General features: G+C 42.2%; 1 protein-coding gene across 2 annotated transcripts in view; it reads right to left on the bottom strand.

The window, feature by feature from the left end:
* Positions 1 to 35: 35 nt before the first annotated feature.
* The window catches only part of NBR1 (NBR1 autophagy cargo receptor), a 32,236-nt gene continuing 5,000 nt past the window's right edge, over positions 36 to 27,271 (bottom strand). Inside the window, exons 3-22 of one of the 2 annotated variants that reach the window (XM_020796041.3) lie at positions 26,596 to 26,658; positions 26,044 to 26,062; positions 25,058 to 25,080; positions 21,042 to 21,245; positions 18,931 to 18,987; positions 17,531 to 17,739; positions 16,351 to 16,512; positions 14,973 to 15,179; positions 14,411 to 14,567; positions 11,669 to 11,950; positions 10,179 to 10,331; positions 10,000 to 10,075; positions 8,692 to 8,808; positions 7,622 to 7,783; positions 7,399 to 7,530; positions 6,503 to 6,830; positions 5,889 to 5,977; positions 4,209 to 4,287; positions 3,000 to 3,105; positions 36 to 1,852 (exon numbers count right to left, since the gene is read on the bottom strand). In XM_020796041.3, the coding sequence (XP_020651700.3) occupies positions 1,673 to 1,852; positions 3,000 to 3,105; positions 4,209 to 4,287; positions 5,889 to 5,977; positions 6,503 to 6,830; positions 7,399 to 7,530; positions 7,622 to 7,783; positions 8,692 to 8,808; positions 10,000 to 10,075; positions 10,179 to 10,331; positions 11,669 to 11,950; positions 14,411 to 14,567; positions 14,973 to 15,179; positions 16,351 to 16,512; positions 17,531 to 17,739; positions 18,931 to 18,987; positions 21,042 to 21,245; positions 25,058 to 25,080; positions 26,044 to 26,062; positions 26,596 to 26,658 (2,805 nt within the window). In that variant the 3' untranslated portion in view covers positions 36 to 1,672. The remainder of the gene's footprint in view (positions 1,853 to 2,999; positions 3,106 to 4,208; positions 4,288 to 5,888; positions 5,978 to 6,502; positions 6,831 to 7,398; positions 7,531 to 7,621; positions 7,784 to 8,691; positions 8,809 to 9,999; positions 10,076 to 10,178; positions 10,332 to 11,668; positions 11,951 to 14,410; positions 14,568 to 14,972; positions 15,180 to 16,350; positions 16,513 to 17,530; positions 17,740 to 18,930; positions 18,988 to 21,041; positions 21,246 to 25,057; positions 25,081 to 26,043; positions 26,063 to 26,595; positions 26,659 to 27,271) is intronic. The other variant, XM_078377768.1, reaches the window with a different exon arrangement.

Here is a 27,271-nt window from a genome sequence, read left to right as displayed (position 1 = left end):
CCCAATAAAGAAGAAATTTTATTTAAAAAACAAAATTATTTTAATGTGTATTTTATTTATTGTCTGTCACTCAAATACTTTTTCAAAGTGCTTATTCTAAACAATATACAAAGATCTGAATATTTGCACTGTTTAAATTATCATTCATGCATCCTTTCATAAAATATACAAAGACAACAGAAGAAAATTTCAGCTTTTAGAAACCTAGAAAGAAAGCTCTTCTACAATGCTAACAAGAAGTTTGCTGACTGTATTGGCAGAAACAAAACTAATTCAAAAGAAAGCAAGAAGATCTATTTAAGAATATCAAGACCTTTCCTCCATCACCCCAAGAGAAAGAATTTCCAAATCTGAAGGTCTCTCTTCCACACAAGTTTTTAGCTTTTCTATGTCGTATTTTAGAACACTGCACAAATATATTTTCCCTATATTTCTTCATTTCCCCTTTTTCTTTTGCAAAGTAAAGCTTTTTATTTTTATTTTCCCCATATCTGGATTGTGCCCTCCACACCATTACTTACCATTTTTATAAAAGTCATAGAGAAGCCACACTTGGGTTCATTTCACCACCACATTCACAATCAACCTATTATTCAAAAAGTCAAAGGAACATCTGAGACTAAAGTAAAAGGACACACTCTAATGAGAATGACAAATCCTATTTATTTCAATAAGGGTTGTGCAAAAACTCTGTTTTTAGACTGAAGGGGGTCTAGAGGAATTGCTTTCCTTAATGCCATCTTTCTTCCTATGTTTTCCTTATTTTTTAATCTATGCCAGAGAATAACTTGGCCCCATTATTAATAAATTCAAATCTCATAAAAATAGTTTAAAATGATGCATTTTTCAAACTGGGCAGAGAGATCAGGAATACTGTACTTGAGGACTATCCCTCTGAAGCAAACTGTTTAGTGATAAAAATGGGTTTACAAAAATAGCTTTGTTTAAAACGCTTGTTTGACTGTTGGCCCCTCAAGGTTTTAAGCAACAGCTACCAACAGTACCTCCATAAATTTACATAGAAGGATCAACTGCTTTTTGTTTTGGTATGCTTATGACAAATCATCCACACAACCCAGATACTAACTTTGCCCTTCACATTTAAACCAGCAAACAACAATATTTACTGGTTTAATAGGTTCTGCTAGGAAAACAGATATATGATTGCTGCTTATCCTTTGCAAGACACACAACATGAAATTGTTGCTGTAATTATTGCTTCAACAAGATGAAGGAAGGTTGGAAAGGAAATTAAGAGAACAAGCGGGTTAGTCGCTTGCGTGATGGGAGGAGAGAATTTGGAGGCATGTCTTCAGCAAGATGTGGAATTAGATTCACCACTTTTTAAAGCCTCCAACTGAGCAAGACAACCAGATGAGGAGGATGCTCTTCCAGGGTCTCCAGTCACTGATTTGTTACTTCTACTCCTGGTGCACATTCACCTATTTCCCCCCCCTTTTTTACCATATAGAATCCACTATTATGCCAATCCGAGGAACCTAGTGTTTTAAAAGAAAGATACTTTAGTGTTTGAATCATGGGAAATTGATGGTGTTGAGGAACTGCGAGGACAAACAGAAGCCAGCCATTTCTGGTTGTTGGAACAGAAGGGAACTGAAAATTGCTGGTGCTGTTTGCTGTTGAGGTTTTTAATGCACAAAATGAGCATGGTTCAGTACTGGTTCCCATACCAGTCAGTGTGACTAATTTGTAGCAGTTCTGTGACAACTTGGGTCATGTCACAGTTGTATTTCCGGAGCAGTCGGATGTTAAGGTGCCAGTCACAGAAGCCCATCTCGCTCAAATTGGCCAAGAAGGTAGCCATATGATCCTCAGTGGTCACAGGAACAGCCTAAAAGGGCAAAAGACACACAGCTATCAAAACAGGGAAAGAAACATGCAGGTATATCATGTAAACTAAGGTGTGTACATACAAGCACGCAGGCACATCCACACTTCTATTTCCATCATCCCTGGTTGCTGACTGAGGCTGATGGGAATTCAATTTAACACCTGGGAGAACAGATTTCCCACCTCTGTGTTATTTATTTGTTTGTTTGTTTGTTTGTTTGTTTATTTATTTATTTATTTATTAATTCATTCAATTTATATGCCGCCCACACTACCCAGAGGTCTCTGGGCGGCTCACAATAATCTAGTTCAATGCATTCCAATGGGGGGGGGGGGGGAATTCACCAAAAATTAACGAAGACTCAGAACAAAGCCAAATTAAGTTTGCAAAGGTTCTACAAGATGCACTAACGATTCCAAGCATTTAAAACAGGTTTCAAACATTTTAAGACACTTTTAAATGAGCGAAAATGGACATCGTTAAGTGAAAGTCGCCCATAGAGAACATCGTTAAACGATGCGGAAAATTCCTCAAAAAACCCATCGCTAAGCGAATACATCGTTAAACGAAGCAATCGCTACGCGAGGCACCACTGTAATGCAGACAATTCAAAGCCAGCCAAACCACATGCTGCAGCAGAAAGCCAGTCTGAAAAAACCTGGTGCAAGTGCAAAATAAGGCAGAGAAACTCAGAGCCAATGTAAGCTAAATTTGGATGGGAAACATCTCTAGAAAGCCTGAGGACAGTAATCTCTTCCTGATGGTAGCAATCCCTGATGTGACATAAACAACTAAGAGCCATGTAGCACTTTAATGACTAACAAGTTTAGCCCACTTTTTATCAGATGTATTTGAAGGAACAGACTGAAATCAATGAAAGCATATACCAAGTAAAACTTATTAGTCTTTTAACTTGCCACAAGACTGTTGTTTTTGCTTATATAGACTGATACGGCTAGCCCAAAAAACTAATGCAACATAGTTGTAAGGCTTAACTTCAAAAGCCACAAAGATACTTTTAGGACAATACTACGTAATCTAATTCCTCTGTATGGTGTGGACACAGAAACACAGAATATGGACATCCCCGTTTTTTGCCCTCCTTATCCATCCTATGAGGCGCACGATCCTTACATGAGCGACTTACCTGTTCCAGGGTGGGTGGTCCAGCAAACAACGCCTTGTAGGCCGAGGCAGCCACCGAGAGGGCCCCCTTCACCAGACCGCCAGCAAGGCTATTTCCGTGGGTGTGTCTGTAGAGAAGGTTGAAATTAAAAAGGCACCAAGAAGGGAGAGAGAACGACCAAGCAGTTTTCTTTTAACGGGGCTTTAGTTGAAAAAGAAAAAAAGCGAGATGGAGGAAGGCCTTGGGAAAGTTACTTTTTTGGATCAGAACTCCCAGTGACCAGGTTGGTGGTAGGATTCTGGGAGCTATGGTCCAAAACAAACAAACAAAATTGTCAAACTCTGCCAGAGACGATATGTTGCCTGGATAAATTGTTCAGAAACGGATTACTAGAAGTTGGCCTCTGACTCTCCTGCAAGTTATTTCCTGTGTTAATAAACACATCCTACATGGAGGGAGGCTGGATTCTTTTAATCTGAACAATACAAGAGCATATGAAACACTTCCGAGTGAGTCAGATTATAAGTCTGCCTACCCTTTAAAATCTGCTGCCACTGGGAACAGCTCTTAAGTTTGCTACTGGCGAGGCCAGGAGTAAGGACTTTGTACATACAAAAAATGTGATCTGCTCTGAGCTATGACCTTCCCCACAAAAAAAGTTGTGAGAATAAAAAGATATGTGCAAAAATGTGCTTCTTTTACTAATATAATTTATCATGCTCTTATCTTGCCACAGGGAGGGAAAGGAACCGCTTCCTTTGTTGCTGAAAATTCGGTAGTTTCAACATATGGTCTGAAGGCACAGAATATGCCAATCTTGCAAAAGTCAACCAAGCCTGGTTCTCATTGCCAGGTAATTGTGAAAGCCATTTTACTATGTGACTATGATGTAGGAAAAGACATGAACTCAAGTGACAGGCATCTCAACTGGATTTGAAGATTTCATAAGGCACTTCTTACACAAGCTCAACTCTGTATTTGCAGCCTCAGTGATTGCTTTAATAGTGAACTGATGCTGAATTCCTGCTGTACATCAAATTCCATACTTGTATAGTGCAGCTTTTAATGCAGAAAATAAACAAATCAACCAAAATTAATTTACACATATGTATGAGAGTATGGAAAAAGATGGGAGGAGATCTCAGTTTACTGTGCAGAAAACTAATATACATGACACTGCTCAATTAGACTGATCAAAATAAAATACCAGTCTGATCCAGTTTTCATTACCTGGATAATTCTGGACAAGGTTGTGTTGTATTTACATTCCCTGAAGGTGGCAGTTCAGGACCATCTCCTTCCAGGAGTTCTAGGATAGAAAAGATTGGCAGTATAAGACCAGGGACAGGAGGAAAGAACCAAGTTTTGACTACCTGAAAAGCACCACAAGGAACATTTACTGGCTGAAATCCTGGTTAGCCTAGCATTGTAAGCTGCACTACGAGGGGGTGCTGGTAAGTATTGAGCCTTTCCCAGAAAAAATTGACCTAGGAAGCTGTAACAGCCACACTATTCTACATATTCCCCCAGGAAGCCACTGTACTTGCAACATCTGTCTTGCAGCTTAAGTCCCTGCAAATAAAATTCTTCCGACCGCTGGTGTAACCACTCATTTGCAGCATTAGTTGTCTCCAGAACACTCCCAAATTGTTGTCCCTTTAGGTGTTTTTTGAGTCTGGGGAAAAGATAATAGTCAAAAGAAGCTAAGTTCGGAGAATAGGGTGGATGGGGTATCACTTCAAAGCCTAAGGACTTTGAAGTCAGTTTTGTCATTGTTTCACCCCCAGTGTGTTATGAGGTGTTGTCATGCAACAGGATGACACCTTTGGAGAGCTTTCCTCGACATTTTTCCTTGATGTTTTGCCTCAACTTCGTCAATAAAGCACAGTAATATTTTGCATTGATGGTTGAACCCTGTTGGAGGTAGTCCACCAGCAGAACTCCCTTCTTATCCCCAAAAAACTGTTGCCATTTGCTTCTGCATCGACCTTTGCACTCGGAACCTCTTTGACCTGGGGGAACCACTGTGCCTCCATTCCTTAGACTGTTCCTTTGTCTCAGGATCATAACAAGTAGATCCATGTCTCATCATCAGTTACCAGTTTGGCCAAGAAATCTGACTCATTTCTTGCAAAATGTCCCAAAACAGAAAGAGGCCTTCCACTGGGTTTCTCACTTTCAACATCAAAATGGCCAGTTTAAAAATTGACAGCCCAATATTTCACTATTTCATATGAAGGGCCACTGTCACCCATAGTTTGTGACATTTCATCATGGATCTACTTTGCACCTTTCCCTTGAAGAAACAGGAACTTGATTATGGTCCTATGCTCTTTCCACATTGAACTTTTCTGGAGGTGCTGCCATGTTCACTTTGGACCTGAACATGAAAGGTAAGTTAAAATCATAGGCAGTTGATTTTTGCACCATTGAATACAGACAAATGGGCCAATGCACTCTGAAATTTATAGCTTCCCAGCTCAATTTTTTTCTGGGAAAGGCTCAATACTTATCGGCACCCCCTCATAGAACAGGTTCACTGAATCTGTGGGGAGATGGTGAGTCAACTCCCCTGTAGCGTCACTGATTCTAATGGACCTACTCTAGCTGCAACTTTAACATAAGTCACAAATAGTGGAGGCCCATCAGAATCAATGGAACTTATGGAGGAGTTGACTCACCAAATTCCTACTGATTCTGTGGGCTTACTCTAGTGCATTTTACAATGCTAAGCAACAGAATTGTAGCCTTTGCATTTTACAGGGCTTATGTAATGAATGATGAGTTTGTGTATGCGTATTATATTGCTATTATCCAGCCTGTACTTCTGCAAAAGTGAAGGCCATAAAATGAATATCTTGAGTTTGGGACTATTAACCATCTATCCCCCCAAAAATTATAATACAGTACCTTCTTTAATCTGGTCAGCCACCGGTGGAGCATTTTCTCTACTGGGTGCATTAGTTGCATGGGAAGCATTCTCAGAAAGGGTCAGGCATCTGTTATTAAAGAAAAGAGGCAGACATTTGAAAAGATATAGGAATTGCTGGAGTAGGACATAATGTTTGTTTCTTCCTTAGCACAAACTTCAGAGAGACCTGGAAAGACACCCACTATATCTGAATGCAGAGATCTACCCTGTACTATGCATTCAACCACGTTCCCTAGTAAAAGTACCTCATTTAACTTTGTTTCCATTATGAATGTGTTTTCTTACTCTGATCTGTACAGGAAAGCCATGCAGCCTAGCACTTCATTACTTTGAAAGATACTATCGTCTATGACTATAGGAGGCAATGAACTCTTATCAAAGTTTGCTATGGTGCTGCGATTATGACTGTTAGATTAGCACTTGGGAAATCAGGGTTAAAATCCTATTTCAACCACATCTGGGTGCCTTTCTCAGCCTGGCCTATCTCACAGAACTGTTATGAGGATATGGTGCAAAGAAAGAGAGCTGTGTAAGCTGCCTTGAACTCTTTCAATGAAATATGGGGAATAAATGTAATATAGAAACCAAATACCTAGTTGGCCGTGGTTCCACAATCTGAGGGGTCAGTGGCACCTCATCCAGGGTCTGCGAGGTGGTCAGGATGTCACCAATACTCCGGCCCAGAGGACGGCTTTCTCCTGCAGGAGTTGCTGAAGCCTCTGCCACTTTCTCCAAGCTTGGATGCGAGAGAGCAGAGCTGTACATAGACTCACCCAGAGGGCGGCTGGTGTCAAAGCACTCTGGTAGTATGATAATATAATCCTCAGAGGAGGTAGAAGACGCCTGGCTGCAGACTTCATCCTTTGCATCATCCTCAGCCTCACCATGGCCAGAATCATCATCATGCACTGAGAGTTGCTCTAGTAGAATGTATAGAACGTTGCTTCATTACAAAGGTTAATGCAGTCACTTTCACTGGGCCTCTTATCTGTCCCTCTTGCACCAATCTGAGAAAACCACAGTCATTACAAGGCAGGATTCTCTTCTCAGCTGTCCTGTTTATTTGGAAAGAACCTAAAAGGGATCTTATCCAACCCTTCATCAAATACCTCGTTTCCAAAGTTTAACCTATCCAATGTACACACAACAGCATGTCACACACAGAATGCTCTTAAGGTGGTTTCTCAACACCCATGATCATATTCTTCTTTGCACTTGTTCCAATTTTAATACATCCCGACAAAGCACAGGGACCTATTATCATCCCTCCCATGGGGCAGAGAGACTAGCTATACTAGAGCTTGAAAAGATGCTGAGTCCAGAGACTTAAAAAGCTATTTTTGAATTACAACCCCCAGAATACCCACTCAGCATGGCTGGCTGGGACATATGGGATTATAGTAAAAAAAAAATTCCATGTTTTGGACTCTATCCTCTTCAGTTCTGCCCTGTCTTCAGAGAGAAAAAATTCTAGCTTCTTCTGCTTACCAAATTCTGGTTCCTTGGTCATCTCTGTGCCTTGATTCCTGGTCTCTGGTTCTTGTGTTGTGGAAATAGCATTGATGAGGTCCTTGTTTTTTGGGCTGTAGTTGGCAGTGTCCGGTAGTGCTTGCATAGAACCTAGATCAACAAAAACAGAGGGACAGATCAAAATGCCAGGTGTTTTTTGGGGGGTTCTCAATATTTTCAGAGGACAATTTAAAGCACTTACCCTGTAAAGACTTCTTTCTCTGTGGGGGCTTGTGGTCAGGTGCCGCATCCAAGGTGAGGGAGCGAATGACTGTTTCACACACAAACTGCGTCCCACTCATGTCTTCCTCTCCTTCCTCTTGGCTTGTTGGGTTTTCAGCCTTTCTTTTCCCTCCCTGAGCATCTGTGGAGTGAATCGCTATCAGTACTTTGCCATCAGTTTCAGAAGTCTGCAGTAAACATGATACTCCTAAAAGATGATGATTTGGAACATGTGTCCCTGACTCTCAGAGATGGATTCCGATTCTTTTCCCTGTCCACACAACAGCTACAGTGGCTTCAACTCATTTTGGAGAGCCACGTTTATTCTTTTTTCATGTCAGAGCAAAACCAACAAAAAGCCCCTAACAAGTTTTATCTGACATTAAGTTTACATGGTCTGTAGCCAATCTCTATGTGAAGAAGTGGCCTGCAATCCAAAAAAGCTTAAGTCAGATACAACTTGTTAATATTTATTCTCTCATGCCTTTTAAGCATGGCAGTCTTTGCCCCTTCCTTCAGTATAAGATAAGACTGGTCAGCTGTATGCAGGCAGATCTAAAAAGAGTCTGAAAAAGAGTCTGAAGACGGGATGCTGATATTACAAAGACACCAATGTCTCCCTAACTTGGGGGAGCCTTTTCTTTAATCATTTCTCAGGATGAAAGGGCTACCAGATTGTCAAAGGGCACCTTACAATATTTCCCTCCCAATTAGCAATTAAAATCTCTTGTGCTGTAATAGGACAAATGGGGGCAGGGAAAGGCACATCAGGAAGCTTATGCTGCCAGAGTATTCACAGCCTCATGTTCACAAACAAGCATTCTTAAAAGCTACCAATTAAGACCCCTTAGATTCTAGACGTAGCCATTTTGCTCTAATCGATGTCTTTTATGACACCCAGATTTAAAGAGGTAGCCAACTAAGCCAGTTTCCAATAATAACTAAGGTGGGCAGGCATTCAGATATGGGAGAATACTGGCTTTGGCCCAAAATTGGGCTCAAAGGGATTGGGAACCCCTCAGGAACATTTCTGCATTGCTCTCTGCTTACCAGGCAGTGATTGACATGCACTTCCTTCTTCCACTTCCTGTTTTTGGTCCACACTGGCCTTCTCCTTCTCCAGCAAGGAACTGTCCTGGGGCAAGGCTGACACATCTGGTGTCATGTCTAGAAACGCAAAGCAAGGTAAGGAATGAAGGAAAAATAATAACTTGCTCTTGTAAATCTCAAAAATAGTTTGTTTTTTGGTAAACTGCCTCGTGGCGCAGTGGTTAAACCGCTGTACTGCAGCCAAAACTGTGCTCACGACCTGGGGTTCAATCCCAGGTAGCCGGCTCAAGGTTGACTCAGCCTTCTATCCTTCCGAGGTCAGTAAAATGAGTACCCAGCTTGCAATGTGTAGCCTGCATAATTAACCGAGTTCACTCTGAGTTAACAAAAAAACAAAACAACAGAAACCTTCAGTTGCCCCGCCCACTATCATTCAATTCACTGTCTCTCTTGGAAAAGGTTATGGGTGGACAACTTCAGAGAGTCAGAGAGTAATGCTTGCTCCTGCTGTAGGTTGCACTCCCTCCCTGAAATTTTAAAACGATCTTTTGATAACTGCAAGTGAGTGGAAGATCACTTGTGGTTTAATCGAATCCACTCCATCCCCAGCTCTCATTCTTTTCCTTAACCAAGTCTGCATGGCTTGCATTAGAGAAGAACTGCACTTCCAGGAGGCTTCTCCTTTTGTTTTGCCAAAAAAGCTACTGAAAATGGGGGTAGGCTTGTAGGTCACACAACAGAAACAAGTCAGGGGATGCACCTGCCTGTCAATGATACAAACCCTACACAGCATCTGCTCAGGCAGGGAGTTCAAGGCAGATACTGGCCTCGCTACAATAAACCACAGATAAGAAAAAGACTGGAATATCTCACTTCACTGGTAGTCTTATTACAAGTCCATGTGGGTGGCAGAGCAATCTACTCTGGCGTTCAGATATGCCAGTGCCAGTAACAGGTTTTGTTGGCAAGCTACCACTGCTGCCCATCTGCGTGCCTTCTATTCTGGGTCCAGCTGGCACCACCTCCCAAGGAATGGACAGAAACCATGCAGACTTTGCAGTTGCTCTTCCTCATTGCTTCTTTAGAAGCATCCAGGAGATAAGAAATAACTTCAAGGAACAGCATCAATAGGACCAGAAGGTGCAAGAGACTGGTAGCAGGTCCCCTTTGGGAAATATGGATTTCCATAAGTGTCCAACAATGCCATGTCTTGACTCAAGATGAGGTGATGAGTCTTTCAGAGGTGATCTGAAAACATACCCATTGCAACTCTCATTCAAAAGTTCCCCGGTGTGTGAGAACGCTTACCAACAGGAGTATTACGAGGGACCTGCTCCAGTTCTTGCACAATGTTAATGTCCAGCAGTTCGAAGGAAAGTAAATCCTAATGGAAGGAAACAAAACGGAATTAAGGACCTTTAAAAAATATGTATGGAACAGATACACACACACACACACACCCATTGTGGTTTGCCCTGAAATGTCACCTGAGCTGTGAGCAGGTCGACTGATGGAATGTAGAACTCTCTAGCGCTGAGGACGCCCTTCATCTTTGTTGGAGAAGCCCCACTGGCCAAACCTCTCTGCATGGCACTATCGACGGCCTGCAGAGCTTCTGTCTGGAACTTTGAGAGCCTTTCCTGCAGGGGACAAGATCAGCACTGGCACGTGAACAGAGACAGATATTGAGGTCACCAGTCCAACAAAATCTGGGAAAGCCACTACACTCCCAGTATTCCCCTGCTAGTCACTAGGCAGGCTGCTGGGTTCTGGTGAGCTGTAATCCTAAAACATAACTACTCCCAGTTCTGTGGTAACTTCCAAATTTAACACAAGAAAGTACTCCATCTTATAATCAGTCATTATTTTTATTGTATATCATGTGTCAACAGCACCAGTACAGTTCCAGTTTGTTGTTCTAAGCATCTGGTAAAAAAAACAATAATGAAAATAAAGACACAGAAGATGTCTCTGGAAGACAGTCCAGAGTTTGTTTCTTTTTTTCCTTCTGGTGGGCTGGGAATCTAATGGAATTGAGAGGCTCTAAGTATCTTAGAATAGATACTATAGGGCAACATGGGCAGAAGGTTTGCTGAATCTCCATAGAAAGAGGAGCAATGGCCACATCCAAGGCAGAGGAAACCTGTTGGGACTACCTCGCCGCTCGTGAGCAGGACCAAGGGCTATGGGGGCAGGGAGCGGCCACCCAATGCGGCGAAAGGGCACCACTCTTGGGAAGGCTGGCCTAGTCTGACCGGCAAGTGTTTCACACAGTCTCTCTCACACAGTCCTTCCTGAGAATTTTTTAAGCATACAAAGCATGGGCTCTAGAGATCTGACCCTTCTCACAATGTAGCACGTTTGCTTGATGCATGACAATTCTGTTGATCAAGAAAAGAAACCTCCCTGGTGTACCTGGTTTTTCATTTCATTTTAACGAACATGTTAGCTGGGTTCTTTATGATCAAAGGCATGGGCAACATGAAACAGCTATTAATGTAGCACTGGCTACCAGTTCTCATTGGGAAACCTGCTAGCGACAGGCTGAACAGTAAGCACAAAATACTAGCTAAAGGCTAAGAAGCTGAGAAGGTTAGTGGCTGACGGAAGGTAGACATATTAAAGTTTATGACCTAGGGCAGTCAAGAGTCTATTGTACCACATACCAGTGCCATTACATATGCAGAAGAATTCTTTCATCAGCAATTTATATTCATTAATCCAAACCGACTCAGAAAGAGAAAAGGAAAAAACAACAACCAAGGATAGCTAAGTAATTGAGCATGGGAAGCTGAAGCTGAAATATAGTTGAAGGAAGGAGAAAAGCATATGTAGGAGGAAATGATGGGCAATAGAAGAATGAGAGATCTTAGGGAAAGAGCTATAAAAAGAAGGCAGAAGAGGAAGAATGGAAAAAGTACAGCTGGCCGGGGGAGGGGGAAGAGACTTGCATGGGTTCAGGGTATGAGGGCCTCACCTCTTCTTTACTAAGGGATCTGCCCTTCTGGCAGAAAGCAGACACCAGCTTGCCATTCTCCGGGCAGTCGGCACCGGAGGCTACCACAATGCTGCACCAAATCCGGGGCCCAAACTGCTCCCCTTTGTGCGACAGCCGCCAGTGAGATGTGTAGGTTCCTTCCACTGGAGGGGCCACAAACTCAACCGAAACAACCCCCACTTGGCCGGGCTGCAGGGCAGGCACGGCCACATCTTTCTTCTCAGAGGAGAGCAGAGTCAAGTTCCCCCACATAAATTTTAGCTGAAGGATGAAATTTAGAAAAACAAAACAAAAAACAAAAGCGTCTGTCATTCCAACCAAATGTTTTGAGAATCTTTTGCAGTGACTGCTCACCAATGGGATAGTCTATCATCGAAGCAGAGGGTGCTTCAGGTTGAATTCCCCCCTCAGGCATGAGCCTCATTGATCGGCATTGTTTTTATTTCTTTCATAGATAGAGAAAAAGATACTGGAATCCTATTGCTGAGAATTTGGGTTCTTTACCAATGCCCTGCCTAAAACTTGATCTAAAGTTCACGGGACTACCGGAAGGAAAAATCTGGACCCCACTAGAAGCAAGGAACTAGGGAGGAGTGAATCAAGAAAGCAAAGGGGTCACAGTTTAAATACTGGCTTGCATTAGCTCACTAAGTTTTGGCTGCAACTGTCACTGAAAGCAGATACAAGGAACCTCTGGTCCAGTGATTCTCTAGCCACTCATATGTTTCTTTTCTGCTATTATTTTTAAAAAGTGGTTAGCGATATAAGGCTACTTGAAGATACTTCAAATACCCTGGATTGGGGACAACTGTGATTGTAAACTGGAATACTGTTCCACTAGGGCTGACCTCTGACAAACAGAGACTTAAGTTGCACTTTGAAGGTCTCCTAGGAAAATACCCAACTCCTTTCCTGCTTTGCTTTGTCTTCACAAATTGCCTTTGGCCCCACTCAGAAACCTTCCTGAACTGGAATTTAGCCACTGGGACAAAAAGTAACAGTGTTCTGATCTAGGACGGGATACCCAGTGTGGTGTAGAGAATAAAGTGACTGACAGACCAGGAATCAGGAGGCTTGGTTTCGAATCCCCACTCAGACGTGGAAACTCACTGGGATGTGGAACTGATAGATTCATAGCATCATTAAGTTGGAAGGGGCCTATAAGGCCATCAAACCTACACCCTTGCTCCATGCAGGAAAACAAATTAGAGCAGATCTGACAGGTGGTTGTCCAAATTTCTCCTGAATCTCTCCAGTGTTCAAACACTCACCACCTCTCAAGGTAACTGATTCCATTGTTATACTGCTCTAACAGTTAGGAAGGTTTTCCTGATATTCCACTGAAATATGGGTTCCTGTAACTTGAGCCCATTGTTGCATATCCTGCACTCTGGGATGACTGAGAACAGATCCTGTCTCTCCTTTGCATGACAGCCTTTCAAGTATTTGAAAAGTGCTATCAATATTTCCCCACAATCTTCTTTTCTCAAGGCTAAACATGCTTCTTGAAGTGTGGTGCCCAGAACTGGACACAGAACTCAAGATGAGGCCTAACCGGTGCCGAATAGAGCAGAACTTGTACCTCACGGGCTTTGGAGACTATGCTTCTGTTAATGCAGCCCAAAACAGCATTTGCCTTTTCTGCAGACATATCACACTGTTGGCTCATATTCAGTCTGTAATGTACAACGACTCGAAGATCCTTCTCGCTCGCAATATTGCTGAGCCAGGTATTCCCCATTTTGTAACTGTGTTTGGTTTCTTTTTCCTAGGTGCAATACTTTGCACTTATCCTGCTGAATTTCATTCTGTAGTTTTCAACCCAGTGCTCAAGCCTATCTAGATAATTTTGAATTTTGTTTCTGTCTTCCAGGGTGTTAGCTATTCCACCTAATTTTATGTCATCCATAAATTTAATTAGCATTCCCTGTATCCCTTGATCTATATAAAATATATTTTATATTTAATAAAAATGTTAAAGAGCACTGGATCCAAGACTGACCCTGGGGTATCCCACTTGTACCTCCTCTCAGTTTGAGAAAGAGCCACTAATCATCACTCTCTAAGTATGATTCTGTAGCCAATAGTGTGCCCATTTGACAGCTGTTATATCCAGCCCACACCTAGTTAAATCGGAATATTATGGGGTAAAACCACTCCTTAAATATCTCAGTCATCTTAGAATCCCTCTTAGGGTTCCTATAAGTTAGTTCTGACTTGATGGCACATAACAACAATCTAGAACAGATCATATTGAAACATGTCCCCAATAGCTATGTGTTTGGGGCTAGAGTTAGAAAGCAGAATAGTCCACTAGTGATTTAACATTGTTTGTTGAAGTTAACCCTTCCTCTCCCTATTTGCTCAGCAGCACAAGGCAATTAGTTCTGCCTTTAATTGCCAGCCAAGGGCCCAGAGAGTGGTTGTGATTGGCTGAGAATCAAACCTATGTCCTCACCCAAAGAAGGAAATTACATTCATGGACTCTTCCATTGGTAGGAAATGTAGGAAAGAAACAGCAACAGAAGTTGTTCCAATAAATGGGAAGCAGTAGAAAGAGAGCACTGTTGCACTTGGGCGAGTGCCTTTTTTTTCAATGCAAGAAACTACAAGTGCCTACACACCAGGGCTGAAAAGTGGAAGGATGCTAAGGGGCCATGGACCTGCAGGCAACTATGAGCTCTAAGTTCCTCTCTGTACAAAACAAGCTCTGGAAAGCACCTTCGTATCAGAGCTCCACTTCATGTTGCCGGTGTTCCTCATACGCCAATGCTTGACGAAGTTTGTCCTTGGCTGCAGGCATGTTCCGTCCGGCAGATTCTCGTCCACGAAGGCAGCACTCAGCGTGGGGACAATGACAGGGCAGCCCTGGAGGGGACTGCAAAGGAGAGGAGGCAAGTCTGGTGTTAGTTAGCTTGAACTCAGTGTAGGTTAAGTTCCTTCCCTCTCCCTTCGGTGAGTCAGAGCCACAGCAACCTGCAATTAAGGGCAGATTTACACTCCAGACTGTCGTTGCTTCCCTAACCAAGTTACTTGGGAAACTAGAGTCTAAGAAAGGAATCAGCATCTTAAGTGTTCATCAGTTTTTCAAAATGAACATTTCTAGGGCATGCGAGGAGGGAACTAAAGATGCAACCAACACTGGAAATGGGGCAGAAGGTTCCCTAAAGCCCCCTGGCCTAGCTAGGCACAGCTTCCCCTTGAATGGTTCAGAGTCCACTGCAATCCAGTCCTGGGGGAGGGAGCTGCCTTCTCCAGGTATTCCAGCCCTCAGATTACTTACAGAAGTGTACTGGATTGTAGATTCTCAGTTTTGGCTGCTGCAAAGCCAGTGGTGTCCAGAGCATGGACAGAATTCCATAGGTGGATCTTCCGGTGCAACTTCAGCTGTTTCTTGAGTTCCCGCACCTCAGCTTTGCGCTGTTTTTTCTCTGCTCTCAAGCGCTGCTTCTCCGCTTTCAAAAAACGCTTGTCCATCTGTTTCTGAAGCCTGCATGTGTTGAAAAAAGAGATCAATTCTGCTGAAAAGAGGCTCTGCCTACCCAAAGGACACTATTAGCACCAGCAATTAGATTCCTGCTGAGGATCACAAAAACTGTGGTGTTGAAATAATTTTTGTGCTTCTTTTATTCCTTTGTTTACCAGGATGCCCAAGCATCTAACTACGAACAAGAAAGAACAGATAGTGAGGTGTTGCTCAGCACCAATGCTGATGGTCCTGTAGACACCCCATATCAAGGGCTTGTGTACCTCCAGCCCATAGAGTGGCCTAGTCCAACCAACCAGAGATTTCCTGCCCTGTTTCCTCCCCGAATCCCTTTCCCCTCCATTCTAATATTGAGACAAAATGAATTCTTTCATATGCAGGGAATATCCTTACCATTTGACTGGAGATAGCAGGGACTCTGGCATCATTCCTTGCTCAACTTCCCTATGCAAGGAAGATCAGGAGCAAAGTATTTTAGCTAGTGTATTGAGATCTGGCTAGATAAGAGTGGATCTGCTCCCTGTTCATTTTCCCTGCATCAGAAAGCACAGGGAAACAAAACTGGATTCTCAGATACAGCACCAGCAGGAAGCTTCAGATAGTGAGACAATGATGTGTGGTGTATAGTCAAGTTCATGAATTGAGGGACACAGCCACTGTCCCCTGATGCCAGTTGGTCTGTAGGTGGTCGGAAGGTTGAGAATCTGGTCTGGTATCACAAATGTGTTCCCCACCTATGTTCCAAATTGTGAACTGAACATGCAGTTAGGTTAGACATCTCAATATTTTGCTTAACCCACTGCCAATAAACCATCAACAATATTGAGATTGGAGCCCAGTTCAATCAGGCAGAAGAGTTTGCTTGTGGGTGATGGGGCCCAGAACAAGCAACATAAGCAGGCTGGAGAGTTTTGGAGATATCCGGAAAGTGGGATAAAGTCTGGATTTTCACACATTGATTTGAAACAGAGAAAAGGGCAACCAAAATTATCAAGGATCTCACATGGGAAAGGTTACAATGTTTGGAGCTCTTAAGCTTACAAAAAAAAGGGGGATGGGTGGGAAGTACATGATGGAAGCATGCACAGAGAGAGAGAGAGAGAGAGAAAGAAAGAGAGAAGATTCAAACAGGTTCACACAAACAACAGAGTAAACTAAGAAGTTGCTTGCTGACCTGACTTGCTCCAGAGTAGCAAGGCGAGGAGACAACTGCCCAAAGTTATATGTCTCCGAGATACACGTGACAGGCCTTCGCAACTTCAAAAGCACGTGGTTGGGGTCATGGGTATATACGCCAGCTTCACACAATTCACAGATGCTATAGGATGGACACAAACTGTGAAGAGAGGATGGCATGGCTTTTTAGCTTTTCTGTTACTGCCACCTGTTTCGTTAAATCAATTCATGTTAAGATGCAATGGCGTATCAAGAGACGCAACAGGCTAGCCACCTCCCTTCTATCCCTCAGCCAACAGCCGAAGACGTATCTTTTCAGGCAAGCTTTTAAGAATCATGATTGAGCTCCTGAATGCCTTTTTAAAGTTAAGATAGTTTTTAATCTTTGCTTTGATTCAAAGGCACACTTGATGGAAACATGGGACAGGGCCTTCTCTGCCGCTGCTCTCAGACTTTGGGACCCCCTCCCACAGGAAACTAGGCTGGCCCCATTTTTTTGTTTAATGACTGGTGATCTGAGAGGGATTTTAAATGGACTGTCATGTTCTGTTGTTTTAAATGTGTTTTGATATTGATCTTAATTTGCTTTATAATTGTTTAAAATGGAATTAAAAGTAATTGTTTAATTATTTTAAAATATTTTTATAATTACTGTTTTAGTTTTTAAAAGTCTTTTAATTGCTGTATGTCAACCCTGCATCCTTTTAAGGACAAAGATGGGGTCAAAATATTTTAAAGAAACAAACAAATTCTTGCTTTTTAATTGCTTTTTAATGTTTAACTTACTATGTTTTTAATTTTATTCTTTTTAACATTGCACCTTGGGTCCCCTTTTCAGCAAAAAGGTGACCTATAAATAAAACAAGCAAATAATAACAAAATAAAAGGAATGTTACTCTTCTGAGCAAATACATTCAGGTTGGGCAAGGGAGAGGGATACAGTATTTTGTTCCCTCAATGTACTGTGGGTAATGTTATACCCCGCCACTAATATTTGGTGGCTGACTGGACCACATGGGGATGTTGTCCTGCTTGGCTTCAGGATTCAATCCACTTTTTTTTGGTTATATTGTCGAGAAATCTGCCTTTCTGGGTAGCTTCCAAACCACATTCACCCAGAACTGCAAAAGGCTCACGATGCCAAATTCCAACACCTTGGGTGCTGGCCCTTGTCTTACCTGCACTGGTAGCGGATGCCCACGATGGGGGCCTGACAGTTGCTGCATGAGAGGAGCCAATCAAAAGGGTTGGCTTGCAATGAAGGGCTTGCAGGGGTTTGGTGTGCAGAGCTGCTGAATGAGCTGGGCAGCTGGCTGGAAAGGAGAAGCTTCTTGCTCAGCTTCTCTTCAAGCATTTCAACTGTGTCTTGAACCACTTGTTCCCGGAACTGGAAAACAGGAGAGAAAGAGGTGCACCCTGAGCAAGGTCTTCCAGCTTTTCTCCAACTAGTACTCAGTTCTCACTATGTTCTCCAACCCCAGAATTTGAACATATGGCCAGATGCTAGAACTGACACATTTCTACAGTGGGGTCTTGACTTACGAACGACCCTACTTGCGAACAATTCAACTTACGAACCCGCCTGATAGGGAAAGAAGGACTCTCCGAGTTATGGACAGGAAAAAAAGTGCCCCCTCCCTCTCCTTAGAGGCTTCTGGAGGGGAAAAAGGGGTCAGAAACTTAAAAATAAATAAAAGAAAGTCACTTACCAGGCCTTGGTAGCCCCCAAACAGCAGGAAAAAGAGCAGGAAACAGCTAAAAGCCCTCACCAGAAGGGAGCCTGGCAGCCATTTTGTGCCCCCCCCACTCCTGCACCCTCCTCTCCCCGCCTATCAGCTGATTGGCTGGCTCTGAAGAGGCTTGGGGAGGCTTCCTCAGCACCTAAAAAGCTTGCCTGTGTGTCTTTGTGCTGAAAAAATCAGCACAACATGCTTTAAAACATGATTTAAAATTGGCTTCGTTGAAGAAAAAGATTTCTAAAGTGCTTTGTAAACTGTTCCCTGCCTTCCTCCTCCTTTCCTGAACCTAAGGGGAAAAAAGAAAAAATATCCCCCTCTAGTGGCAGAAGGCACAATAGCAGCTTCCCATTAGTTTCTATGGACGGAAAAGAGCAGATGCAGATTAAATGGTTTTCAATGCATTCCTATGGGAAATGCAGATTCGACCTACGAACTTTTCTACCTACGAACCACCTTCCAATACGGATTAAGTTCGTAAGTCGAGACCCCACTGTATGCTTCTGAATATTGCATATTAACAGGGGGAAACTGATAGGCCAACGTTCCCCCATTAGTCTCTTCAACTCCTTGACTTCACTGTAATGTCTAAGGATTGACCTGACGCGGTCTCGAGAATACCAGCTATGCCCCATATGTGTTTGACCAGTTTGGCATATGGGATGGGTTGTACTGAATTTCAGCTTGTATGCTCAACTCCAGCTAGTTTGAAGACTCATGAGTAGAGTAAATATTTGCTGTTCTCAAGATCTGCTCAGGATACTTCCAATGCCCCTGTCCTCAAAGCCTCTTTCATAAAAGGGTTGGAAGAATCTATGTGCCCTAGAAGACGAAGTACTCACCTTTTCCAAGTAGCTTGTGAACCACTCTGGAGGGGCCTCACTGAGATGTTGGCCACTCTGCAAAGATTGGAAACATACACTAGTGTAACTGAACAGATAACTTCCTTGACAGACCGTGTAAACAGAGAAAGGCACTTTTAAATTTTAAATGATTTGTCCTATAAAAAAAAGAACTGCTAGGAACTGGCACTTGACTTTTCTGCCAGAGCATATATACATTATGTCTCTGTATTTGTGGAAAGGGATACATGAAAATCTATTACTTGCACTCAATGAATACAAAGACTATTCTGTTTTATCTGGTATAAGCTTTTGTGGAGTGCGGTCCCCTTTTGTCCTGCGCATCTGAAGGGGTTATCTGCAGTCACAAAACTTATGCCAAATAAAATTAGTCTTGTGTGGTCCTAGGACCCTTTGCTGCAACAGACTAACTGGCAACCCAACCGAAAACTAAAACTTGTATTCCCTTACCCTAGTTTTGGAGACCCACAAAGAACGTTTATAGTTAGTCAAGTCAGAATGGACTTCTAGCAACCTTAATATGGCTTTCAAGGTCAGAAAGATATTTACGGAGTGGTTTTACCAGTGCCACACCCCCAGTGAGTTTCCATGGCTGAGCTGGGGATTCACATCCGGGGATCCTGAGTCCTAGTCTCTTACTCTATTCATTACACCACACTGGGTGTACAAAGAACGCATCTCCCTCTATTTCTCAATAAGTGAGGACAATGGCTGAATATCAAGTAAATTAAGCATCTGCTTGCCGGTACTGCTAAGAGGCTAATGCAATTAGCAGCTGTTTTTGTCATTGCTAAACAGCATCAACTGTCTTGCAGAACTGTGTAACAGACTGCCACCCGGATGCAGTAGATTTCTGGTGGTATGAAAGCTTACTTTACAACAACCCCCTACTTTTACAACCACACCAATGTTACTGAATGTCAACCAAGCATTCAAAACTCAGTTTTACAACTTTAACAATCAGCATGGTTTAGTCAGGAAAAGGGACAACAGAGGAAACCCAGGTAATGTGATGAGAGAGGAAACAAGCAGGACAACATAGGATAGAAAATGGAGGAAGACAGCTAAGGTGAATGGAAGCAGCAAGCAAGATAGCAGAAGATGGATGGAAGATAATATAGCAGAGGTGGTCAGAAAGGTGGTCCACTCTGGGCACTTTTAAAACTCAATTGATAACACACAAAATAACACTGGGTGAAATAAAATTGCACACACTGAGCGGATGAATAGTTGAAAGTTCAATCTGTAAGAAACACCCTGATTACAAGCCTTTAAATGATTGAAGCAGGATACGTTGTAAAATTAATTGTTATTGTTATCACTAAAACTGACCTACTCAAAAATGAAATGGGGAAGGGTTACATAATATACTCCACATCAGTAATAATTATGATGAATTTGGGAAAATTCTCAAATAATTTCTTTAACTACGGAAACAAAACAGATAAGCACAACCTACCCAAGATTTTCTGTATGATGTTGGATATAGAGATTTTAGAAAAGATGATAGAGTTTTGGAAAGCAGATTCTTAGGCATTTTAGGTTTTGCAAGAATTAGCACTGCTAGTAACAATTAGCAACAAAGAAAAAAAGGCAGTTATATCTTGATGAATTTACGACAAGAATGTGTCAGCTAAACAATCACTGTCATGGTTGTAAGAAAACAGTGTCTCAGAATTTAGAACACTTCACCCTCTATTGTTTATAAAAGCATCTAATGCATGTTAGGCAACAGATAAAGACACAATGTCCCTGATGTGTACACTTAAATGCTCAAAGTTATTACCATGGACATTAGCTCTGCCCAATAAACTTCATCATGTTGTTTCAGGAAAAAGTCTATGCACGCAGTATCTGGGACTCACATCTGACAGCATATGAGAGCAGTTCAGACTTGCACAGTTTTAACCCTGTGTTAAAGAGCAATTCCATTTATACCATTTCCCATTATCAGGAATTTGTGATAAACCAAGCTATGTTATACTTATTTACTGGAAGTACATATGGTGGAATGGGGCATGGAGCAAAGCAGGAAGCATCAGACAAACAAGACAATGTCAGTGCCCAAGGGACACATCTTATGATCTTACCTGTGGCTTCTCATTCTCTTTCTCAGTGTCCTGATCCCACATCATGGACTGAGCAACTATGGAACAGTGAGAGAGGGGTTTCCTCCCATCTTTGGGCATGAAGGATTTGTCAGACTTCTCAGGGGCTTGCTGTGAAGATACTCCCGGAGAAGCGATTACTTCGTAAACATTCATCTGCAGCTGATTGCCTTGCTTCACTGCAATCTAAAGAAAAAGTTCACTATAAAGGTATCTTTGTATGTGTACCCACACTCAACTCATGTGCAAAGCTTCCTTATGCAGGCAAAGTCAAACACTCAAGTCACATGCCGACCTTGAATGAACCAATCTCATTCCTCAAAACAAACACAGCTGCTGGGTGTAAGAACAAAAACAAAACAAAACCCAACACCACCATTATGATGAGGGTATCATTTCTCTCTCTTTTGTCAGACATGCATATGACTGTGGACATCTCAAATCAGGGCTTGAGTGCTATGATGGTCTGGGAGGAGGGTGAGCAAATAAGAATAAGTTCAGCAAATACTCTGTGCTCTGGAACTTCATTCGATGGTATGAATGGCATTCAATCTATTCTAGAAGGGAGTTCAGACCCATTGTAGCAGGGTGGGAATCATACAGCACCACAAGGCCATTTTTGCCACTCCATTGCCATATTTTTTTGCAAAGAGTAAGAAAGCCACTGGGGGGGGGGGTCTGACTGCTCTAAAACAAGGTGCAGTTTATTTCAGCACAACATTCATGGGGGAGGGAACCTTCCCATCACTCCCAGTTTCACCAGGACAGCCCTCAACATGTGCACTGTGTACAGTGGTGCCTTGACTTATGAACACCTTGACCTACGAACAATTTGACTTACGAACAGCTCTGGCTGCAAAATTTTGCTTTGACTTGCAGCCAGAGCTTTGATCTATGAACAAAAAAAAGGCAGGGGAAAAAGGTGGGAATTAAAAAAAACTATCATATTTTTTGCTCCATAAGATCCACCTCTCCATAAGACGCACCTAATTTTTAGGGGAGCAAAACAGGAAAAAATATTCTGGTGGTTTCGGCCCGCGGGGGGGGGGGTGCAGAAAGGCCAGGTAGGGTCTCGGAGGGGTACTGCAGGCATTGGTTTGGGCCTTCCTCCACCACCCCCCGGCGGGCCCAGCGGGGCCGAAATTGCCACCTTCCCTTCCCAGAGCATCCTGAAAAATCATACTAGGGCTTATTTTCAGGTTAGGTCTTATTTTTGGGGAAACAGGGTACTTTACATGCTGTACTGGTTCCCAGGTAATTTTCTTTTTTTTTTTTTTTTAAATTTAAATTTCCAAAACAAAAACAAATAAAAGAATACAAAATACTTACTATTACACTGTAAACCACAGTGCACCACATTCCCAGTTAATTTCCAAACCCCATTTAAACTGCTGGTTGAAATTTAAAAAGATCAAAATGGTTTGGGGTTACGTTATCTGTAAGATCACCTCTTTCTGAATATACGTTCCAAATGTCAAGATTCTCTTTGGAGGCTCCGTCCCATGCACCCCAGCAAGTGAACACCGGCAGGTGGCTGCGAAGGAAGGGGTTTTCTTGGTGGCGACACACTAGTCATGGAAGTGACTCTCCATCTTAATGCTGCCTTAATGCTCTTAGTGCCAGATGGCAACTGTTTTTCTTTACCTAGACCTTTTAAAATAATCCCTGTGGTCTCTACTTTAGTACGGATCTTAATGTGAACTAATAATTATTATATTTGTTTGTTTATTTGATGGTTATACTGCCCATCTAGCAAACCCAATTCCTTGTTGATATTTTCAGGACTCTTCTAGGTGCTTTTATACTTTGTTGAGTTTTCTAAATGCAGTATTGCATCTTGTTTTTTAGCATTTTGTTTACTCTTCCAAAGAATATTGGAATATTGATGGGCCATATAAACTTAACAGCTGTGTCCGCCTTGCTTTCGGAAGGCAAGGCCCTGAGTAACTCAAGATACAAAGCTGCAGATGCCTAGGTACTGTGACCACAGGATACGAGAAAGATTTTGTAACTGAAGCCAGATTTCATTTCAAATAAAATGTATTATTTTGACTACAAATCATTTTGGTCAGGTTATGCAACTATTAACAAGCTATTTAAAGTTTCCATACAATTATTGCTACTAGATGCTTAACCTACTATACAGTTATTTAAATTCTGCACTGTCTTCAAAATACCTGGAAATATTATTTTGTAGTGCTTTATAATATGTAATTTTTCTCTGCTGTTACCATAAGCCATTTTGGGCTCTGTTTTATCATGGAAGGGCAGCAGCAGAACAGTGAAGAAGTTCTGCCGATGCGTCTAAGGCTATTGAACCCTGATTGTTTTGTTTCAATTGACAGGTAGCAAGGTAACCACAGACAAATGAATCCCTGGAGTGGAATTAGGAACTGAAGAGTATTGACAAAACCGTAACAGTTAGCAGAGAACAGCAAAACCAGACAGTGTCCTCTGAAACCGCAAGATCAACAAGTTGCTTCACGATGTTCTCTGACAATGAGCAACAATCCACTAAATGTGTGGCCTTTGAGCAAGTCACTTTCTCAAGTCTTAGTTACACTAGTCTTTTAAAATGGTAATGGTTATCAAGATTGCTCACAAGGAATGGCTGGGAGCAAACAAATACACACAGAAAAGGGTAAAACTTGGTTTGAATACTAAAAGTGCTGTAGGAAAAAGAGACAACTAGAACCTCACAGCTGCTACAAAACACACGGAGCTAGAACAAGAGTGCAAAGAAAGGTAACCAGAAAATAAGCTCAGCAGTGGAGAGGCTCCTTTTCTCAACAGGAGAGAAAAGATCAGGCAGAACAGGAAGTTCAAATAGTTCTGGCAGGAGGTGGCTAGCATGTAGACAAGTGGAATATAGTCTTGAATCATAACATTACATTACCTTGGAATTCATCCACATGTGTGAGCTTAGTGGGTTTAACCTATACTCAAGTATAATTAACAAGGTGGCTCAAGGGCCATCTTCTCAAGAATGCTTCATGATGCAGAAACAGGTATTGTAAGACTTAACATGGCAGACAGGAGCAAACTATCTTTATCTAGAAACACCTTTTGTCCTCAAACTGGCAAATGGTATCCCTGAAGTCTTAGAGAGTAAAATCTGCCATTTAAATGTACAGTGGTGCCCTGCTTGAAGATTGCCCCGTTAGACACCGAAATTGCTTGATGATGAGTATTTTGCGATTGCTATAGTGATCACGAAACGCTGTTTGTATAGGTTTTTTTCACTTCACAATGATCGGTTCCCTGCTTTGGGAACCGATTTTTCGCTTCACAATGATTTTAAAACAGCTGATCGGCGGCTCTCAGAATGGCTCCCTGCTGTTTTGCTGACCTCATTTCGCAAGACAGGGAGTGGAAAATGGCCGCCCTATGGAGGATCTTCGCTGCACGATCAGGTATCAATTTCTAATAATCTGGAAGTCACTGGAAAAGGGCCCTTTCTGGCCCATAACAAGGGAAGGCAATTTGTTATTTTCTGGTGGAAACATTTTTTTTCTTGGTTGTCTGGGATTTGAGATCTTCTGAGGTTCAGAGGACAAAAATGGCCCTGGACCCTGATCTAAAGCAGTATGGGTTTAGATTGTGATCAGAATTCCCCCTTTCATGTATATTATGGATTTCGTGCAATGTCATACAAGGTAGCTTGTTAGTATTACATTAAATTCTAGCTAGAAGAATCTGTCCATTCTTTCCCTTCAAGCATAGCAACAGACAACCAGAAATTCCAATACTGCTCTTCTGTTTTGTTCCAGTTATAAAATAAATGCAAAATCAATGAACTTGGCAGCCTTTCCAAAGAAATGCCAACACCACCTACACCAGTCTTCAGGCACAGGATGTCAAGAACAGCATCAATAATAATTGGCAACTCCGTGAAACAGAAGATGTTAACAGATTCTTCTCACACCACACCAAGGAAACACCATTTTTGTAGCTGAATTGCTGCAAAAATGGTCAAAAAAGCTGGCCCTATGTGTTACCTTCAGAGCTTCTTCATATTCCTCTGAAAGAAGAAAAAACAGGAAAAAAAAACCAGTCAGCAATATCACATCCAAAACAGCACAGAAAGTCAAAGTAGAACCTTTTTAATTTGCATTCACTGCCAGGTAGATTAACTCTACACTCAAATAACTGTTGCTGCTTATCGTTCATTAGAGTAAGATCCCTTTTGCCGTCCCCCAAAAATTGAGCACATCAAAGGAAAAATTTTATAGGCATTCTGCCCTTGCACAATCTGATATTACCAGCACAATTCTTGTCCGCTTACAGACTTCTTGAAAAGATTTTTAAAAAACCAAAATAGAAAAAAAGCCAATCAATCAAACAAAAATTTTTTTCGTAAGTCAAAGCACCGTTTCCCATAGGAATGCATTGAAAACCATTTAATCCGTTCTGGCCAAAGAAAAAAAATCACCAAAAAAAAACAAAAACCGCCCCTGCTGCCCTCTGCCTCCCATCCCCACTGCCTCCGCTACTGCAGGAGGCAGCGGGGATGGGAGGCAGAGGGCAGCGGGGATGGCTTTGGAAGCCCAGGAAGCCAAAAGCTGCCCTGGCGTGGCGGTTGGGGCGGTGTTGGAAGCCCGGGAAGCTGAGCCTCCCTTTTCCTAACCATTGGGGCAATGAAGCAGCCTCTTCGCCACTGTTAGTAAATTTAAATTTCCCGTCCTTTTCCCCTGCCTTTTTTCTTTCGTAAGTAGAAGCTCCAGCCGCAAGTCAAAGCAAAATTTTGCGGCCGGAGCTTTTCGTAACTTGAAATTTTCGTAAGTAGGGACATTTGTAAGTCGAGGCCCCACTGTATAGTATTTACAGGGTGAAAATAAGGCATGTTGCATAATATATATATTACACACACACACACACACACATTCAAAAACAGGTAAGGCAGTTCTCCATGAATTTCCTATATGCAGGAATGCCTAAAACTGCTGCTTCAACTATTGTAATTAGCAAGCCAAATGCAAGTTACCTGCTGTATTGACAGATACCTGTGAAAAGAAACCAAGAATCAATGAGATGGACTTTTCTCTGCTGGTGGTCATATCTAATACGTTAAAATTAAAAAGAGATATCTTATCTAACATTTCAAAGCTGCTGTCCAGCTTCTGTAACCATTTCCACTTAGTTCACCCCCACTCACCTCCATTAACGATAGTTTTCAATAACAGACAAAGCACCTCTTTATGTATGCAGGCCTAGTATACAGAGCAGGGGGCTCCGAAGCATGGCCCGCAGGCCATATCCGGCCCATCCGTGTGGGTGGGCGGGAGTGCGCGCACACATATTATGAGGCCCTCCATGTGAAAAGTTTGGAGACCCCTGATATAGAACAAGGAATTACCAGGATGTCTGAGAGTTGTAGTCGTAGATTATTTGGTGACCCAACTTTGGGAACCACTGCTGTACAGGGAATTTATGATGCTTTGAGAGCCTTCATTTATTCCAAAAATTCAAGGACACACTCTTCCCAAATCTTTCACTCTTAACACAAACTTTTCATAGAAATGTGTACGTATAATACCTCATCATGATCCTCATCTAGATATTTAATCTGGATATCATTCAGTTCAAATGAGACTTTCACCTGAAAGAAAAATAATGTGCTCAGAACAGAGTTGCCACACTCTTCATTATAGCCAAAAAGACAAGCAAAGTCTAAATTCCAAGAAAGATCCCTCTGTTTCTTTCAAACATCCCAGATGTGTCCAGTAGGGGCAAGGATTATGCCTTCACAAACAATAATCAAGGCTGTGCAAGTTCCATGCTTAAAGCCTCAAAGACTTGCACGAAGAATATAGAGTGCTACTACAGTGGTGCCTCGCTTAGCGATTGCCTCGTTTAACGATGTATTCGCTTAGCGATGAGGTTTTTGGAGCGATCTTGCGCTCCGTTTAGCGATGTTTCCAATGGGGGAATTTCGCATAGCGATGTTCGGGACCTTGCTTCGCTTAGCGATGACACTTTAGGTCCCTTGTTTCACTTAGCGATGTTTTTGACAGCTCCATTTTCGCTATTTTTTAAAGGTGTTAAATTGTTTAGAAAGGGTTTAGAGTGCTTGAAATCGTTAGTGCACTTAATAAACCCTTTGTTAACCAAATCTGGCTTCGTTCTGACTCTTTTTGAATTTTTGGTGATTTTTTTTCTCCCCCATTGAAATGCATTGAAAAGGTTTCAATGCATTCCAATGGGGGAACCGC

The sequence above is a fragment of the Pogona vitticeps genome, chromosome 6, assembly GCF_051106095.1.
Source record: "Pogona vitticeps strain Pit_001003342236 chromosome 6, PviZW2.1, whole genome shotgun sequence".
NCBI classification, from domain to species: domain Eukaryota; kingdom Metazoa; phylum Chordata; class Lepidosauria; order Squamata; family Agamidae; genus Pogona; species Pogona vitticeps.
The sequence above is the reverse complement of the archived record's forward strand: the minus strand, read 5'-3'. Positions and strand labels throughout refer to the sequence as shown.